Source organism: Thamnophis elegans, chromosome 15 (assembly GCF_009769535.1).
Source record: "Thamnophis elegans isolate rThaEle1 chromosome 15, rThaEle1.pri, whole genome shotgun sequence".
Lineage (NCBI taxonomy): Eukaryota > Metazoa > Chordata > Lepidosauria > Squamata > Colubridae > Thamnophis > Thamnophis elegans.
Window position 1 is genome coordinate 28,585,622 of NC_045555.1, and position 19,748 is coordinate 28,605,369.

At 44.9% G+C, this 19,748-nt stretch overlaps 1 protein-coding gene across 2 annotated transcripts in view; it reads right to left on the reverse strand.

The window, feature by feature from the left end:
• RHOBTB1 (Rho related BTB domain containing 1) overlaps positions 1-18,960 on the reverse strand; it is a 31,522-nt gene extending 12,562 nt beyond the window's left edge. The window contains exons 1-5 of one of the 2 annotated variants that reach the window (XM_032232150.1): positions 18,703-18,960; positions 6,598-6,799; positions 5,133-5,236; positions 1,528-1,713; positions 187-1,127 (exon numbers count right to left, since the gene is read on the reverse strand). In XM_032232150.1, coding sequence (XP_032088041.1) covers positions 187-1,127; positions 1,528-1,713; positions 5,133-5,236; positions 6,598-6,789 — 1,423 coding nt within the window. In that variant the 5' untranslated portion in view covers positions 6,790-6,799; positions 18,703-18,960. Of the gene's footprint in view, positions 1-186; positions 1,128-1,527; positions 1,714-5,132; positions 5,237-6,597; positions 6,800-9,433; positions 9,647-18,702 lie in introns of those variants that run through there. The other variant, XM_032232149.1, reaches the window with a different exon arrangement.
• Between the last annotated feature and the right edge of the window lie 788 nt (positions 18,961-19,748).

The following is a 19,748-nucleotide window of genomic DNA, read 5'->3' on the forward strand; positions in this document are numbered from 1 at the left end:
TATTAACATCTAGGAATATGGAATTACCTGTCGCAGGGCACAATTATTGTCTGTGGGCACTAAGCTTCCCTTCCTGGACACTTCAGAATGTCCCAATTGGATCTTGGTTTGCACACAACCATCCCAGGTGTTCTTATTAGCTTTGGAACAAATGCAAGGCAGAGGGATATTTCCATGTAGACTCACCAGAAAATGTCTCCTTACAAAGGCATTCTTTTATCCTGTTGGCCTTCCGGACATGGAAAGCCTTTGTGATTTCCTGGTTCATGAAGGCTTCCTTGTTGGTGATGTTTTCTACCATCATCCTCAAGTCAAACACTTCCAGGATCTCCGCAATCTGAGCTACCTGGGTGAGGTCCCTTTCATTTTCATCCAGATGCCCTGTGTATAAAAACTGCAGGACGGTTTTAAAAGGTCCCGTTTGGATGGAGGCCTCCATCTTGACAACCATCACTGCACAGACCCTCTTTGAAACAGGATTAATCTGCATTTCTTGATGTAGGCTAATGAAACCTTTGCCCCAGAGAGTTGAACCTTTTGGGCAGGTGGCTTCTCCTGCTTCAGGCTCTACCTGGAGGCCCTCAGTCGAAGCAGAAGACGGTGCAGCTGTCCCTTCCGCTCCCTGGTCAACAACTTCAAGGCTAGAGGTTCTGGTTGGGAGATTACTACCTTCACTACAAAAGCTTTCCGTCAAGTCTGGCGTTTCTTCACATTCCATTGAGAAAAGGTCATAAAACTTGGATGAAGAGGTAGCTAAGTAGATCTTGTGAGCAAAAATTTGAGTGTGTTCCTGAAGAATAAAGACCACGTCTGCACACAAGGGATTGTCCAGTAAGTATCCCACGTCATTGATCTTGAGGATGGGACACTCTGGGATCTTTATAATAGGGGGAGGAGCCTTTGGAGGTAGAAATGGAGCTTGGAGCAAAGGCTTCTGGACTTTCTTCAAATGGGATTTCCAGAATTGCAAATGTCTCCTGGAAATCAGGGCTGCTCGGATTGCATTATCAAAGACATCCTTGATGCCAAACTGATCAAAGACGCTGGTTTCATAATAGGGTATTCCAAGTTCTTTAGCAACTTCCCTGCCTCTTTCTGGTGGCAGGATGTCTCCTCTCTTGATAGGCCTGCAAATAAAATGAAAAAAGAGGTCAGTCTCTGGTCAGTCTCACTGGAAAGCACTAGTGGGCCCCACCTATTCAAGGGCTCATTCTTGGGATCCTTTGGCCTTCATGCTTTCTCTTTCTGGATGCACCATGAAGACCACACGTGTTGATGCCCAAAGTCCTCAAACATCTGAGAAGGCTTCTTGCTTATCTGAGAGACCCTTTCTCCAGATATGGAATTGTTAATTCACTTGGTAGTCATTTTATTTTTACCTTTATGTATTGTATTATAAACTAAGGAACTTGGGCACATTAAGGCCATTTCAAATGCTTCTTTGGGAGCCAAGACATTGCCCTTTCTGCAAAGGTCCAGCGTTGTTTTGCCACGGGGGAACAAAGTTTTATCTGCATTCAACTCTACCTTGCCAAAGGCCTCCTGGCTCGATTGACAGCTTCCAGATCAGCATAGCGAAGGTCCAGTTGGCAGCCCACCAGAATCACAGGGGTGCGAGGACAAAAGTGCTTGATCTCTTGACACCACATTGTCTTCACATGATTCAGGGAGTTAGGATTAGCAATGGAAAAGCACAGCACCACAACGTCGGATCTGCAAAACAAAACAGTATTTGTTTTAAATAAAGTTTATATCTCAATCGCTTTGTTCAAAAATGGGTGGAAGGAGGGAATAATCAAGACTTGGTATATTTAGAAGTACACCAGGATTGTGATGCTGAAGTGCATAAACATTGTCGCAATTCTATGTTCCTCCACAACAACCAAAGACCTCTCTTATCCAACTCCCAAGTGGCATATCAGGGTAAAGTGGGGGCAGAATAAAGGCTCAATGCTGCAGCAAGCAGGTCAGCTCCCCCATCGCCTGATGGTGGGTTAAAGACTAATTTGCAAGGGGACGTTGGGCCAGGCAGTTAATACCTGCAAGCATCAAACAGGTCCTGAGATAAACCAAGGAGAATCTTTGAATAATGATTCTAGACAATTTCTGGAGGAAAATCCAGCACACCAAGGTTTAAGGTTCATGGTTCACAGGGAGGGAAATTAATAAATCTTATCCCCCCTTCCAACCCAAAGTATGACATAGGGAATTAAATTGTATACCCCCAGTCGGAAGCTGCAGCCAATCATGTCTCTCTCTTCAGGTGTCTTTATGGAGATGAGTATTTACAAAGCATCATTTTTCTTCTTTGTGCATTAGGAATATATTTTAGAGTCCCTCCTTCCCTTCCTGAACTGAGAAAAGGGAATTGGGAAAAGAATGTGATTTGGTCCTCCTCTCAATGCACAAATTGCTGTGCAACAAATGGCATGCCTTTGTTTTGAAATGTTCGCTGATGGTCCTCAAAAACCACCATACAATAGTGTCCTCATTGTCCCCTGAAATCTGAGCCCAGGAGTATCATATCTGACTTTGGATGGGTCATCAGCCACTCCCTAAAAGCAACATTCTTGCTAGTCACCAACTACCTCTGGCTTGAACCACACAGGATCCAAAAACTGTGCACGCCCAACCAGAAAGAGGTATGTTTGAGATACTTGTTCACCTACAGAAAGAGTGGGGTGCTGTGTTCTCTGCATGGTTCCAAACTGAAATGGCTTTTGGGCAATGGCATTTGTGGCTTTTGGCTAGCACTGGCCTTCCAGAGGAGGCACAAAGGGGTGTGAGACGGAGAGGGAGATTGGCAGGAGCTAAAGAGAGGACAGGACAAAGCTTGTTTGGAAGAAAAGTAGTGAGTTGGCCAGTGGATGATGGTGCCCTGGCTTAATGGTGGTGCCTGCAGGGAGACAAAGTGCTGGAAAGATAAGAGGAGAGGGCTGCTTTTTATAAGTACATCTCTCCCAAGATTGACAGGTGCTTTGCTGGTTTGTAGCATGAAGTCGCTTTGAATCAATTCTTCTGACCCTAAAATAATCCAGATTTCAATAAGCTGAGAGTTGAAGAGTTCAGCAGTTCTACTCAAGTAATTATCCCCAAGGATCTCGTGCAGAGACATCACAAGGAGATGGAAATAAGTCCTCTCCCAACTGCTCGGATGCTCCTTCCTCGGACGCTCCTTGCTCTGTCCTCATATCTCAGCCCAACTGCTTAGGGATAACATGTTTCATTGTGTATCAGAAGGCGCCTCCAGAAGGAGAAGCAAGGATTCAAATAACCCTACAAAATCAATAAGCACTGAATTTTAAGTATGCAGATATCTGGCAAAGGGGCAATGCCCCTGCCATTTATTTTACAATTTTTAGAAAAGGCATGTAAATGTTATTTAAATATTTAACTGTATTTGTTAACCAAGGCTGTTGAACCTGGCTGTTAAATGACTTATTCCCCAGAAGGTACTATGAAGTCAGCAAGAGAAGCCAATGGTCAACATTCCTGAGTCCGTCTGTTCCACCAAAATCCTTCAAGTCTTTTATGACTTCAGCTACTCTTCCTGTTCTCCAGGAGATACCAAGGGATCAGCTGGAAGCAGCTGGAGGCCACCTCTCCCTGCACCAAGAAGTCCCCCATCCCTTTTGTGTTCTGCTCTGGTTGTAGGGTTCTCAAGGACTGTGGCATCACTCTAGAGCAGAGGTCTCCAACCTTGGCAACTTTAAGTCTGGAGGACTTCAACTCCCAGAATTCCCCTGGGACATAAAAGAAAAATACATCATTAAAGTTGACATGAAGGTAAGGTGTGGTTGCAATGAGTAGGATGGAGGCTGGCAGATTTAAGACCCAGCAGGGAGTTTATGAAGAAGACCAATAGTTACAAAAATCAGCTGGGGTTGAATTGCTGCATAGAAAATGCAACCCTACACATTTTTAAATTCCCCTGGGGAATTCTGGGAGTTGAGGTCCACCAGGCTTGAAGTTGCCAAGGTTGGAGACCCCTGCCCCAGAGAATTCCTTGCAGAGGCATCTCATTTTGGGGCTTCTCCCAAAACAACTCTTGAAATAGGAAGCCGGAAATGTGTTACTGATGAGGGAGGTGATGCACACTCTGAACTCAATGGGTTTCAGTTGCTTCTGGAAGGAAATCCACAAATGTTCCCAATTTCCCCTCCTACTCGATTCTCAACCTGATGCTGTACAGATGTGTCGGACTTCCAACTCCCCACTGGCACAGCAATCAGGCCTATTGCTTGGGAATTATGGAAGTTGAAGTCCAAGGACACTGTTTAACCTTCTGCAGATTATAGCACCATCTAGAACAATGTAATCAATTTTAAATCAAAAGTATTGATGTCAATGAAGCTTCAGCAGCCGGAACATCTGCTTGGGCACAAAGGCCTATGAGGCTGATCTGATCAGCCTTTGTGCTTCATCCTCTTGTGTGGCATATAACAAATCACTTTTGAGACCTGTGCAAAAAGAATTTCTGTATCTCGATTTCTGCTGCCAGGATTGATATTAATGTATTTGACATGCATGCAATTATGGCACAAAGGTGTTTCATACTCATCCACGAAGTCTGTTCTTTTTAGTAACTTTTAAATTAAAAAGTAACCAAAATGGAAAGAAAGTCTGAAGGAGTTTCAATGAATCTCAAATGGTTTGCAGGAATTTTAAGCTAGCGTTGACTTCTGGTCCTAAAAAGACTGCATCATCTAATGAATTTAGAATGATCAAATAGTCTCCACTTCTACCAACATGGAATTAATAACCAAGCTGCACCTTCCTCATTAGTCTGATCTCATTTTTCTGAAAATGATAGGCAAAGTTTCACCCTCTGCAGTCTTGAAAAATATTGAAGATTGCAGTCTTCAAAACTCTCCCAGCTCAGCAGTAACTCTTCTCTATGAACAGCTGAGCAAATAAAAATAGTAAATGTAGTCATTAATTTAATTATGTAATAGTTAATTTTAATTATTCATTTTGGGTGCTGTTTCTTCATCACATTCTTTGTGGATGTTCTATGAAATATATAGTCTTTCGTACAGATTAATAAAGGCTCCAAATGTTAACCCATTAAAGATGTACTTATTCTCCTGTTAGCTTGCTTGCCACAAAAGGGACATTTAACTTAGACTGACCTTCCATAAGCAAAACGTCGGTCTTTGTGATGGTCTCCAAATGTGTCCCAGAGCCTGAGAGAAACACTCACTTCATCAACTACATCACGAGAGCGTTCAAGAACCTGGAACAGAGAAAGATGTCTGTAAGATAAAGCTTTGTGAAAGCAGACAGACATCCAGGGGAGGTGGAGGGAGGGGGTGAGAGGTGAGGAACCTGAGCAGATAGCAGGGACTTAATTCCCCAAAAAATTGGGGCAAAGTTATAGTCAGGGATGGTAGAAGATGCCAACTTCTGGTTGGAGACCATCAGGTGTTCAATTCAGATAACTCACCAAATTTTGATTGGACAGGAGCCCAAAGCTAGAAATCATTATTTGTGATAGCTGCCAAAACCCAGCAAGTATGATTTGAAGTAAATATTGTGCTAATTATAGTCTGGTATAATACTTGAACGCTTGGCCATTAGCCTTCCTCTAGAGCAGGGCTGTGAAACTCCCGGCCCATGGGCTGGATACATCATGCACTGGCTGCAGCCATGCCCAGTTTAGTGAAGAGGGGGAAAAGTCCCAATACGTCACGTGATGTGGCTGTGAGGACGTGAGTTTGACACCCTGCTCTAGAGGTTACTGTGCTATGCAGAAGAATTTATAAAGCTTAAAGGGAGCAGACGTGCAGAATTAAACCTTGGCTTTTGGATGTAATCTAAACTGTGGTCAGCAGGGGCTGACCACAGTTTAATCTGGGGCTAAGCTGACAGATTTCATGTATTTGTACATAACACAATTTCTTAACAAAAGATTTATGCTTAGACAATCTAAATAAGGCTCCGATGAAATTAGTACAACAAATGATTAGTGAAATGAACAATAATTATGCAACATTTTAATATATCCTGGTGGGACACAAAAGAAAAATGCATCATTAAAGTCTGACATGAAGGTAAGATGCGGTTGCAAAGAGTAGGATGGAGCCTGGCAGATTTAAGACCTAGCAGGGGGTTTATGAAGAAGACCAATGGTTACGAAAATCAGCTGGGGTAGAATTGCTGCACTGTAACAGCTGCACAGAAAATGTAACCCTACACATTTTTAAATCACACAAGTGGAATGCCTTCTTTACCAGCTATTTTTGCAACAATTTGAGGGGAATTTCTCTGGACAGTTAACTGCAAAGGTGGGCAGCTAAAAAGATGGAAAAGGGAGGATACATTGGCCAGAAAATCTGAATCTTCAATAGTGCAGGTATGCAAGGATATGATGCACCTTTCACCAGGTAGCAATGACATAAGCATGCAAAGGCAGAAGGTAAATACTTGCAATATTTCCACATATATTCTCTAAATACAGAAGAGCCCTCCTCTGGCCTGCACTAATCTACTGTACTCCCCTCTCTGGAATTCATTCCCTCCAGCCCACTCTCTCCATCATTCCTTCTAGACAGGGGCTTAGAATTAAACGTCTTTCCATGCCAAAGCCACACCTACCTCTTGGCAGACACGATACTGATCAATTGCCCAGACTGTTGGGACATGTGTTGACAGCAGCTGGTACTGGTTCAGGGTGGTGTTACAGGCTCTTGCACAGATCAGGCGAGTTTTGCCTACTGCGTTATCCCCGACAACCACGCATTTGATGGTTTCAACATTTGGTCTTTCGTAGTCCATGTCAATATCCATCTACTGGGGGCTGCAAGAAAATCAAAACTGAGGTTACCACCTCAGACAAGCTTCTCATTTGGCTAGCTGCCTCTTTGACCCTTTGAAGACCAGGATGGGAGCTGCCTCTTGTTGAGGCTGACTTATAAACCTCACCCAGTTCATAAACCAGGCAGGCCCATCCCTTCCTTCAGTTTTCCATAAACACAAGCTTGCTTAGAGAAGAGAAAACAGGACCAAGTACAGGTTACTGGCTGGACAGCAGAAGTCTCAGCCTGCAAGCTGCTTGACGCTTGAAGTTTCAATCATGTTTATACCAGTCCTCAGGAACATGCCTCCAAGGCAAAATCAAAAGGCAAAGCTAGAAAGTTACAAAACAAAACAGCTGCATATTACCAGAGAAAACAAATCAAGAGTCTTCATTAGCACAAGATTCTGAGTAAACCCCAAACTGGTGATTCAAAAAATAATCCAATCTGCCTCTGAGTGATCTAGAGGCCCCTTCCCACCAAGAGCCCCCCAAGAGCTTTTCCTGGCCCAAGTCAAGTATTTTGGCAACAAGGTTGCAATGCTCCGAATTTGGGTCAATGAAAATTAATACGCAAATATAAAATCGGGAGGGTTCACCACTAGACTTTTGAAACAGCAGAAAGAAATCAACAAAGATTCACATCTATTTAAGATCAGGGGGAAATCCAATCTACTGTATTGTGCAATACACTAATGTTAAAATTTTCTTAAACAGAAATACTTTTGGAAATTTTTGATGGGTATCTGAACCTTTTACTGTTACAATTTATTTTCCTACACCGACAATCAATTTCAAAATTAAGTAACAGATATAATTGCAGAGTTGAGAAATTTCTGTTTTATTGGTGGCGTATAATCACATTTTTTCCCACTTATCAGGGATATGGAAAAAAAGCATTCCTCAAGTAGCTTTAAGCATTATTTTGCTTTTAATATTTGCTGTGACTTATCAAATATATTTTCTAAGGTACATATGAATGTTCTAAAAATTGACGAACTGTGATTTTACTTACTTATCTTTATTTTCCATGACTTTTGAGATACTGAACAGTTAAACATTACTGAACTGGTCAAGAAGAATGAAGTGAAATTAAGGGTTTTGATTTATAATTAATTTTAGTCTTTGTTGGAGCAATATCTTTGCCTTAGCCTGACCACAGAAAAGTTGACGGGGAAACGCTGCTGAGTATAATTTCCAGTGACTCACCTGTAGAAACTTAATCTTCCACAATGTTCTCCAACCTGATGCAGTGCTAGACTATAGGTCTAAAATTCCTACTTCTGAAAGTAGTATCCCAAACATTTGGGAAACATCAAGTTATGGAAGGCGAATTTATTACAGAACCCACACAAATACCAGGGAATGTTTAAGAGCCAAAGTACACTCAACAGTAGAAGAAAATAACCCTACAAGTTACATGGACCAGACTGGGACTAACATTATCTAGTAAGCTTATATTTGGGACATGCCATTTCAGTCTGCAGATAGAGTTGTTGGACTGAACACTCCACCCCACTTAGAAATAATTAAGGCGGGTGAAAGGGTGGCTTATGACTCTTCATATGACAATGTTGTTATCAGCGAAGAAGGAGTTTGAACAAGGCAGTTGCAAAGCAGATTCATAATAGGGAACAATGACAACCAGACGGGAGTGGTGATTCAACCACACCAAATGCAAGATAACCCAGCCTTTACTGAGCAGGAGGACAGCTGTTGACTGAATTGACTGCCTGCCAAGAGAGCCTGGATGAGATCCAAGGTCAAGCATGTCAGAAAAAGATACAGTGTGTTGAACTTCTCTTTCCTTGAGAATGCACCCAGACTCGCTGGCAGCTGCCAAGGAGAAATGTTTTCAAGAGACGTTTCAACAGGAGTATGGTGATTTTGTTGACACAACTGTTGGAGTTTACATAAAGCTTAAACACCTTGTCATGTGGTAGGTTTTTTTTAAAGATCCAGACATAATCACATTGTGCAACTATACATCAAAGCAACAACCCAGGACATTGCTGGAGAAAATTAATGATATTTCCTGACTTGCCACCAAGAGTTTCAAGAAAGCACAAAGAATTTATTCAAGTCAAGCAACACAGGATAAATGGCAGGAAATTATGCAGCCAGTGAGCAAAAGAAGTCAGACATGCCGACACGCACTTGTTGTTTTATGTAAATAAACATATTTAGAGTAAATAAGAGTATCGCAAACAGGAGCATCGACAGGTAAATCAACACTGCAGGAACCTCATGGGGTAAAAAGACAGGAAACATGGAAACTCCCCCTTTATAAGCACAGCAACCAATCACAGCTTAGATTGCCTCATGCAAGAGTTAGCTCTCACCAATCAATCAGCTATAACTGTATGTTCTGACTCATTACACACTTCACTATTTCAGCTATTCAATTAAATATCTTAACAATAAATATTTCCTTTCTCTTTTGCATATCTAGCAACAGCTTGAGGTACCATGTGGGTGATTTCTGAGGCTCATCGACAATTCTCCTAGCAGACAATTACTTCATATTAAAAGCTCAACAAAGTTAGCTTCTACTTGATTCCGTGGAAGAGTAATTCCTCAGCACCTCTGAGCCTTACATTCCAGTCTAGCTCCAAGCTAATATGCACACAATCTTACCTGTGTGAAAACGCAACCCGGAGAAGAAGCTGTGAAATTCTCTGCCTTAGCCTTGCTTGGTCTCGTGTGTAAAGGCGTGCATGTGTATTCTACGCATATTTTGCTGGGAGTTGACTTGAAAAGCTCCGTGCAAGCTCTGCTCCAGAGATCACAATGGGAAACGCCCACTTCGGAGGACTTTGCCCAAACAACTTCATAAGGTTTAGCCCACAGAGCTTCTGGCTTGAGCTCTTAAGAGGGGGAACTCCCTATATGGATACGTGTCTGGCTAGGGTTCCACCTGCAACTCTTTGTTATCAGAGATTCGTACACAAACACACCTTTCTTCTAGCATCGTTTCCTTGGGGAGCTGAGAGGCTGATGCAACTGGCCCTTGTGATGACCTCCCGACATCTCCGTCCTTTGGTGGTTTGGATTCCCTTGGAAACTGGCATAAGGATCCAGACATGGCTGTCAACTCTCATAAACAAGGGACTATATGTGTCACAATAGCACCACCACAAAACCAAGCTCATTTTATATAGTACATCTATAACTGAAGGGAACTGATATTATCACACCTTCTTGGCTTTCATTTTCTCCTATTTTCACAGCTCAGGAAAATAGGGTGGGCACACATTAGTTTGTTTTCAAGAGAGCTAAAACTTGCATACATTCAGCGTTACTGAGAGTCAGACAGACCAGGAGTGGGTGTGAAGAGAGTCACAAGTGCTCCTGTCCCAAAAGGTGAACCTTAGAGATCCTCACAAAGAAAAAAAAATCCATCTCTTTTCACAGAGGGTCTGTTTGAGCTCTAGTAGTTGGGAAATGTTTTGCAGTTATGTTTCTTTCTCCTGCAATATTTGGTCGCCTTAATTTCAAATGCACAATAAATTGCCTTTAAAATTACATAAACTTTCTGGCTGTTGTCAGCCAATGGAAAACACAAAATATGACTTGAAAATAAGAGGTGTGCAACCACACTCAAACGCAATAATTCAATGGAGGCTTTGATTTACCAAAACAAAAAACCTCTCTGCTTGGATGGCTCTTATTATTAACTGGAGCATATTATGAAAGTATAACACGTTTAATTCTTCACCTTTCCTTAGAAAACTGATATAGCATTTGGTGATGTAGAGGAAAAAGAGCTCATGATTAATAGCCATATGCCCATGCAGAATCTGCATTCACACCCGCAGAATATATATATATATCTGGATTTTCTATTTTTAATTCTCAAAGGAGCTGACTTTCTGATTAAAACTCTAACAAGGAGCCAGACATCCAATACAGATCCAGGCAACACATTCTCTGATGTGCCTGGTTAATATCATCTCCCTCCCTCCCTTCCTCCCCCCCTCTCTTTTCCTGGACATTACCTCCTTTTATTGCATTCTTTATACCTGCACAGTTCATGCAGGGTTTCACCGGAGAGAGAAAAAGCGATGATAAAGCAACCTAGTCTTCTGAAAGAAAGTCACCACAAAGAGGAGGAAGAAGGCTGAACCGATGGATGAGTTAATTCAATCAACAGCCTAATCCTCCTTTCTTCTTTGTCACAAAGCCACATAATCTGGCCAGGGAATGGAAAGCAGGGCTACCCAGGAGGACAGGGAGGGGATATTTAAGATGAGAGTCTTTTTCCCGTAAGACTATAACTCCCATCCTTGTGAGACAGCTGGATACCAGGCAGCACTTAGAGGCCTCCAACTACAGATGGTCCTTGGCTTATAACCATTTGTTTAATGACTGAAATAACACTGTCACTGAAAAAGTGACTAACAACTGGTTCTTGCACTTAGCGATGGTCACAATATCCTGCAGTCAAGTAATCAAAATTTGGGCGCTTGGCAACCCGTCTGTATTTACAATGGTTGCCACATTCTGGTGTCACATGATCACCATTTGGGACTTTCCCATCCCATCCAGCTTCTGACAATCAAAGTTGATTTTTCATGTCTTGAAACGATTAACCTTATCAGTTCTTGCAAAGACACACAATCTTTTGGCCTGGTGAATTTTTTAAAAGCTCAGCCTTAATTACCACATGATTCACTTAAAAATTGAAGTGTGTCTCTTAACAACATGTCAAAAGAAGTTGTAAAATTGGGGATGATTTGTTTAACAACTGCCTTATTTAGCAACAGAAATTGTGGTCACAAGTCGAGTCTAGCTGTACAGAATGACAACTGGCAAAGGGAGGCAAATGGGGTTAATCATTATGCATTTGTGCTGTGCAGTCACAGCATCAGTTGTGAAAACAGGCAGTCTGGATGCAGCCCAAATGCATAAAATGGATGATCTCTGGAGAGCCAGAGATGAAGGACGTTCCTCCATCCTGGTCCTCCTTGACCTCTCAGCGGCTTTCGATACCATCGACCATGGTATCCTTCTGCGACGACTGCGGGAGGTGGGAGTGGGAGGCACCGTGCTACGGTGGTTCTCCTCCTACCTCTCGGACAGGTCGCAGTCGGTGTTAGTGGGGGGGCAGAGATCGTCCCCTAGGCCCCTAAATTATGGGGTGCCTCAGGGCTCGGTCTTATCCCCCCTACTATTCAACATCTACATGAAACCGCTGGGAGAGATCATCCGCAGGCACGGGATTAGATACCATCAATATGCGGACGATACTCAATTGTATCTGTCCGCCCCGTGCCAACTCAATGAAGCGGTGGACGTGATGTGCCGGGGCCTTGAGGCCGTCATGGACTGGATGAGGGTTAACAAGCTTGTGCTCAACCCAGAAAAGACCGAGTGGCTGTTGTGTTTCCCTCCCAAAGATTTGGCTACTGTTCCATCACTCAGGCTGGGGGGTCAAATTTTATACCCCTCAGAGAGGGTTCGCAACTTGGGAGTCCTCCTGGATCCACAGCTGTCATTTGACCACCACTTAACGGCTGTGACCAGGGGGGCGTTCGCCCAGGTACGCCTGGTGCGCCAGTTGCGACCCTACCTGAATCGGGAGGCTCTCACAACAGTCACTCGGGCCCTTGTGACCTCTAGGCTGGAATACTGCAATGTGCTCTACATGGGGCTGCCCTTGAAGAGCATCCGGCGACTTCAGCTAGTGCAGAATGCAGCCGCGCGAGTGATCGCGGGTGCACCCCGATTCACCCGCATTACACCTATCCTCCGCGAGCTGCGCTGGCTACCTGTTGATCTCCGGATGCGCTTCAAGGTGCTATTAATCACCCATAAAGCCCTACATGGCAGTGGATCTGGATACTTGAGAGACCGCCTTCTGCCAATTACATCCCTGCGACCGATAAGATCCCATAGATTAGGCCTCCTCCGCATTCCATCGGCCAGCCAGTGTCGGCTGGCAACTACAAGGAGGAGGGCCTTCTCAGCAGTAGCCCCGACCCTTTGGAACGAGCTCCCCGTGGAGATTCGTACCCTCTCCACCGTCCAGGCCTTCCGCATAGCCTTGAAGAACTGGCTCGCCCGTCAGGCCTGGGGATAGGATAGTTGCCCCTCCCGAATGATGAATGTATGTTGTTTGCTATTTTATTACATGTTGTCCTACTGTCTGTATTCCCCCCCTTCCCAGTTTTTGTGTGAGCCGCCCTGAGTCCCCTCAGGGAAAAGGGCGGCCTACAAATTCTAATAAAATTCTAAATTCTAAAAATTCTAAAATATTTCAGGATTCCCCTCCTGCAGAAAGCATTCCAGAAAGTAAATAAATAAATGACATTGGGAAGAATAACTACATTCAAAGGCTGAGCTTTTAGAAAATTCACCAGGCCAAAAGACTGTGTCTTTGCCAGAACTGATAAGGTTACTTGTTTCAAGCAATAAAAAATAAAACTTCAGAAAAGTAGCAGGTTGGAGGACAGAATAAGCAGATTGAAGGAGAATGATGGGAAATAATATGGATGCCTCTTTGGGTCCCTTACATATGCTTCTCTGTGTTTCTAAACAAGCAATGAATAAATAAATAAATACCCACAATGATCTCAAAGCAATAGACATGATACAACAAGGTGCTGATGATACCTCACCCAAGACTGGTATTAGTAGGGGAAGGAGACATTACTAGCAAAGCCACAGTCTTCACTGGGACCCAGAGAGCATCATATCCAGACCTTCACTCCTTTCTAATGGAGGTGGGCCTTCCTTCCCACATTCAAGCTCCACCTGATGGGTACACAGATAGGAGAGTGCCCTGACGTTATGGTCGGTTTCCACTGGTCCATCCTTTGCCACTTTCCCAACCTGGGAGAGCCTCTTTCCAGCCTGTCACACATGGGACTTTGGCTGCCAATAACTCTAAAGAGGGCAGCTGCCAAGATGCTAAGAGCCCAGCAAAGCAAAACGATCAGGTAACAAGAACCTCAAAAGACCTGCTCCGATTGCCTGCCAGTCACAATGGTCTTAATTCAAAGGCAGAAAGGTCTACTCTAAACCCAAACATCTGAAAGAGTCTCTCCTCCATTATCATCTGTGTTGGAAACCAGTGGGAAGAGGCTCCCATCCATGAGGGAAAGTTGCCCAGGGTTAGATCTTCATGGTCATGGCTAGACTCATCTTCTCGGAGGTATGGTGACATGACTTAGGAGATGGAATGTGCTTTATTTGAAGTTCAAATTTTAAGGAACTGATTCCAGGATTGCTACCCTGTCAAGCACAGCTTCTTTCAGTTGTTGGATGTTCACCTCTGTATCAGCTTTGATGGGATCAAGCCAGCATGTCCTTTGCTTGCCCCTTCTTTTGGTTCCACTAACCTTTCCTAGCATCACTGACTTTTCCAATGAACTTGCATTCATGACGTAGCCAGAGTGAATCAGATGTAGTCTTGTGATTTTGGCTTCTAGTGATGTTTCTGGTTATATACATTTACTATATAAATGTATTTATTAACCTACTGTATTCTGTATAAATAAATCTCATATTTCATTATACTTGCTTCTACTAAGTCTATAAGTAATCGACTTGTAAGTGGCAAGTTTAATCAGGTCCTCAATCCATTGGCTGAAGGGAATCGTTCATTTTTCTTTGAAGTACCACAGTATTAGACTCTTACACTGCCTATTTGTCAGATTCCAAGTACTTGATATGTATTATTTTCCTCTGACAATGTTAGCTTTAGTTGCACAGTAATATTTACATAACCCATAACTTCTATAGAACATCAGTGGATCTCAAATCACCACTTAGATGGAAAAAAATAGTAATATTTAGAATTCATTGAACTCTATTAACATTTATATAGAAAACGTTTGTCAAAACCAGAATTTTGTTAGTGATGGATTAAGGATAATGCTTCTTTAAATTATATTTTTAACAGTGACTTACACTTACCAAGTTTTGGGAGAAAGGGTTTGAATTTATAACTGATGACTTCAACTTCAGTGAAAAGAGAGAGGGGAGGAGGAGGAGGAGGAGGAGGAGGAGGAGGAGGAGGAGGAGGAGGGGGAGGAGGGGGAGGAGGAGGAGGAGGAGGAGGAGGAGGAGGAAAGAGAGAGAGAGAGAGAGAGACCATCTAGTTCTAAGTCATCACTGCAAGGGTCAGTTCTACATGGAAGCCTTCTTAGAAAGTCTGTCACACTCCTCGGTTGAGTCTAGCTGTGGGGTCTGAAATGTGGGGAAACATTTCAAGCAGCCCTTTTGCAGTTTCTTTTCACTTCTTGAAAAGTGCTGCCAAAAAGTCATCTGAAGAAGTCTCGCAACAGTTGGTGCCTGGTGTATTGAGATTATTGGGAGCTATGGTAAACGTTCTTACAAGGACATGCTCCTTCTCATCTGCTGGTCAAGCAAGTCCTTTCAGTGGTGGCCTCTTAACTTATGTGCACATGTTCCCTGTTCAGTAAAGATTGTTGCTGTTAGTTGTGAAATCGTGTCCGGCCCATCACAACTCCATGGACAATGTTCCTCAGGTCTTCCTGTCCTCTACCATCCTCTGGAGTCAATTTAAGCTCAGGTCTACTGCTTCGGTGACTCCATCAATCCACCTCATTCTCTGTCATCCGCTTCTTCTTTTGCCCTCAATCTTTCCCAGTATGAGGTTCTTCTCCAGTGATTCCTTCCTTCTCATTAGGTGGCAAAAGTATTTGAGTTTCCTCTTCAGGATCTGGCCTTCTAAAGAGCAGTCAGGGTTCATTTCCTCTAGGACTGACCAGTTTGATTGTCTTGCAGTCCAAGGGAATCTTTTCCAGCACCATAGTTCAAAGGCCTCCATTCTTTGGCGCTCAGCCTTCTTTATGGTCCAACTTTCATAGTCATCCATTGCAACTGGGAAAACCATAGGCTTGACTAAAGATTGTTACCAATACTTAAAAGCACATGAAATTATCAGGCCAGGGAGAGGTAACAGAACATGAGTGAAAAACTAATATCTCTGAAAACCCTAAGCAACATCCACAGACCTAAAACAATTGCATAAAACAATATTTTTAAAGGGTCAAACTCACACGATTATGACAATTTACAAAATTACAAGATTATCAAGTGGGATATTCAAAGATAGGATGTTTTGTAACTTTTTAGCATTTTTGTGGGTGTTCAACATGCCACCAACCCAGTTCTTTGGTTGAATATCAGAAACTGTGAAACTGGTAACTATTGTCACTATGCTTTTGTCCTTTTTCCTCAATTTTAATCAGCTGGAATTCGAATCTCTATTTTGAGATCATTTGATGAAAAGCAGCCAAAAAAAATCTATAAATAAAATAAATGCTGTTCCTATTCCAATATTAGGGTGAACCATATTTCCTTGGGGTGACATAAATCTGCGTTAGACACATACTCCCATCCAAGTCTCATGATTTGGGATCTGATGAGGTCACCTTATTGTGTAGGGAAAAAATATTTGAACCTTTATGGGTTAAGATAACTGCGCATTACTTTTTAAAGTGTGTTTTGCTTATTTTGAAAAGAAAAACTAGCTCAATTTTGAAAGGCTAAGCAGTCAAACAGTCCACCCCCACTCCAAATCAGAAAGCAGAGGAAACATTGTTGGCTTTGTCCCCTCTGGGATATTTGGGGTAACAACAGGACATTGATGCATAGACAGCTATGCTTATGGCTAGTAAGAGAGTGAGATGGTGACCTTCACCTCCTCCAAACAACTTCTGTTTACTCCCTCCTTCCTGTAACCCTCTGCCCTGACCATGGACAATAGCAACATTTGAAAAACTGGCCCCAAAGATGCCATGAAGAAGGAAATGCCCTACAAAAACTGTGTTTTAGGATCTCTTTGTCAGCCCTACAAACAGCCTCTCTTCCTCATTGTCCGAGTATGTATTTGATCCCTGCTGTAAATAGTTCCTCTCCCATATGAACGGGCTCCACAGTCCAATGTAAACATTCTTAAAACAGCTCATTCTGCCATGGAGGTCAATGGCCACTGACTTAGACAAATACTCTGGCATCCAGGGATATGCTACAGATAGGAAAGCACACACAACTCTTCTTCCTTAGAGGACTTGCCTCAAATTGTAAAATCTCCTCAGAGCTGAGATCAACTCCTGGGAATGTCACAGATAATGTACGGCTGTACCTGATTGTCTTGGCAACTGACTGGAAGAGGTGTGCCTTCTCTTTCTTCCTGTCCTGAGCTCTTCCCTGAGACCTTTAGCCAAGAATTCACCAGGTCCAGCTCTGCTTAGTTTTTCCACGATCAGCCAAAGTTGGCAAAGGGCCAGCACAAGCTGAGTGTCCAGGCATCCCCTTGGTTCTGGCTAAATTAATCTCCTGGCTGTCTAATTTTAACTGTCCCCAGTAATCAGAAAAAGTGCAATAACCATGCTTTTTGGCCCAGTCATATGTTTAACTGAGTCTAGAAGAAGAACAAATGTCTGGTGAGAATATCCCCCAAAAAGGCCAATTTAACCATTCAGGATTAATTTTAACCCAGGACGGGTTTCTTCACAAAAGACACTAAATTCTAATGGTTGTGTTGCAGGAAGACCTACAATCAGCCGCCTGACCCTTTCGATATATAAGCGCCCATGACTGAAGAAAATCCTCTCCGTTATGGATGGGAACGTGTCCCACACACCGATTGGCCAGCGAAGCAGAGGTGGGTGGGGCTTGTCCATCCCGCTGCCAATGAGAAGGGGCTAGTAATGCCCAAAGCCTTTCCTGGGCATCATGACAGAGTTGGCATTTCCTAGAGCCAAGACTTCCACAGTTGATGCTTTTGACCCAGTTAATGTGACTAGTCGCTGTCATGGCCTCCTGGTAAAGAGACCTGGTGGAGATAAGGGCTGTGCAGAAATGGGGGTCTTTTAATTCAAGAACCCACAATAACTGTTGACATCAGAGTTTTCTGGAAGGGCCGGGTGGCTCATAGCTACTATTCATTGCAAAACCCTCACCCGATTCTGCTCTTGCAGATTGAAATAAGACTTAAAACAAGTCCACCTTCCTGCTTGGAGTTCACCAAAGGGGAAACACATGTAGAAGACTTTAGTTAGACCAACAAAGAAAGAAAAGTTACACAACTTTTAAGGCTAAGAAAACCACCATTCTTTTGGATTCAACGTAGCCAAGCCAGGTATGTCACCAGGGCGCCCTGCAAACCACGGGCACAGCGAGGATGAATTATGGAAAGGCCCCATAAGGGCTGCGGGATCCAAAACTCCGCCACCGAGCAAATGACCCAGATCCGCCGCTTCTCCTGCTTTCGGCTTTTTCCGAGCGGTCCCGGCCCGCCCACCTCGGCCGAGGCCCCCAGCCTCCAGCGCTACATGTCTGGCTGCTGTTCAACAGAACATCCAGGAACAGAAAACAGACCGCGGGAGCGCCTGTCGGTCACGGACGCGTCCTGGCACCGCCGCCTCCGGGCAGGGCGCCGCCGAACGGGGACCAGATGCGCTCCCAATGCAAAAGGGATCTGCTCCGTCTCGCGCGGGGAGCCCCGGAAGCCGCATTGGAAGTTTCCTGGCTCCGGGAAAAGCTCCGCGGCGGGGAAAGCGCGCAGCTCCCGAGACTTTGCTTAGAGCATCTCTCGCCAAGAAACGGAGCATCCAACCGCCCGGACCGTTCCGTCCCTCGCCAAGCGACGCCCAGAAGCGGCAGCGCTGGACGTGGCTGCCGGGGCCGGGTCGGACTGCGAGGCTTTCAGCACCCGCCAGCCCCGCGGAGCTCTTCTCTCTGCTCGCCGCGCTTCTCGGCTCTCGCACGCCCATCCCCGCGACGCCTTGGCAAGGAAGGGTTCCGGCCACAACCGGCCCCCGGGCGCACTTGCCAAAGGTCCCGGGGACGACCGCCCGCCCCGCGCCCCAACTTTCTGCCCCGCGGATTGGGGGGGGGGCGCACGTGGAGGGCCGCTGCCGGACACTTACCGGCACCCACCGACCCTGGCAACCGGCGCGGCGGCCGCGCGTCTGGCAGGGCGGCGGGGCGCGGGCGCAGTCGTCAGCTCTGCCGCCGGCCAGGCTGCATGGCGAGGAGCCCAGCCGCCCTTCCAGCCGCCCCTTCCGCAGCAGCAGCAGCAGCAGCAGCAGCCGAGATGGTCGCTCGCTCGCTCGACCGGCCGGCCAGCTCCTCCTCCGCTGCCTCCTCCTCCTCTCCGCGAGCAGCTCAGCTCCGGAGCGGCTCCTCTGGAGGTGACGTCGCCGCCTCCTCCTCGCGCTATTTATACCCCGGCCTGGCGGTTCATTGAGGCAAAAGAGGTTGTCCGGTGCCCGGGCGTGGCGCTCGTTTCGCAGAGCTTTGGCGGGTTGGAGGCCGCCCCTCCCGGGAGGCTCTGGCTGAAAGGCCGGGCGCACATCTGGAAGGCGGGAGCCAGGTTGGGCAACGCCGAGCCAGGAGGGACTTCTCCCAGCTCCTGCTTGAGCCCTCCGTCCGTCTGACATCATCGCTGAGACCGATTACGCCAAAATCATGGGGAGCCCCCCCTCCCGTGAATGAATGAATGAATGAATGAATGAATGAATGAACGAACGAACGAACGAATGGCCCAAGAGGACCAGTCGGAGTCTTTTCTTGAAGAGCAGGAAGTGTGCAGGTGCCAAGCCAGATGCTATCCCAGCTCTAGCAATACATCAGAGGTGGTCACCTAGTTTCATCTTGACGTGCCCTACTGGCTTAGGGCATAGGGGCGGAGAAATCCAGCAAGTGATTGTATACCCACCCAGAGTCCTTCTGTGAGGGAGATGGACAGTTTTTAAACAAACAGGCGGGGAGGCAGGCAGGCAGGCAGACAGACAGACAGATATTTTCCTGCAACTCTGTGCTGGAAAAGGTCTGCATCCCGCTATAAGAAGAGGAAAAGAAGAGCATTGATCCCTGACCTATTTTCTCCAAAGGCAGTTAGCATGAGAGTTTTTTCTAGAATATGTTTGTATTTTTATGCTAACATGACTCTCAAAGCAGCTGGTGCAAATAT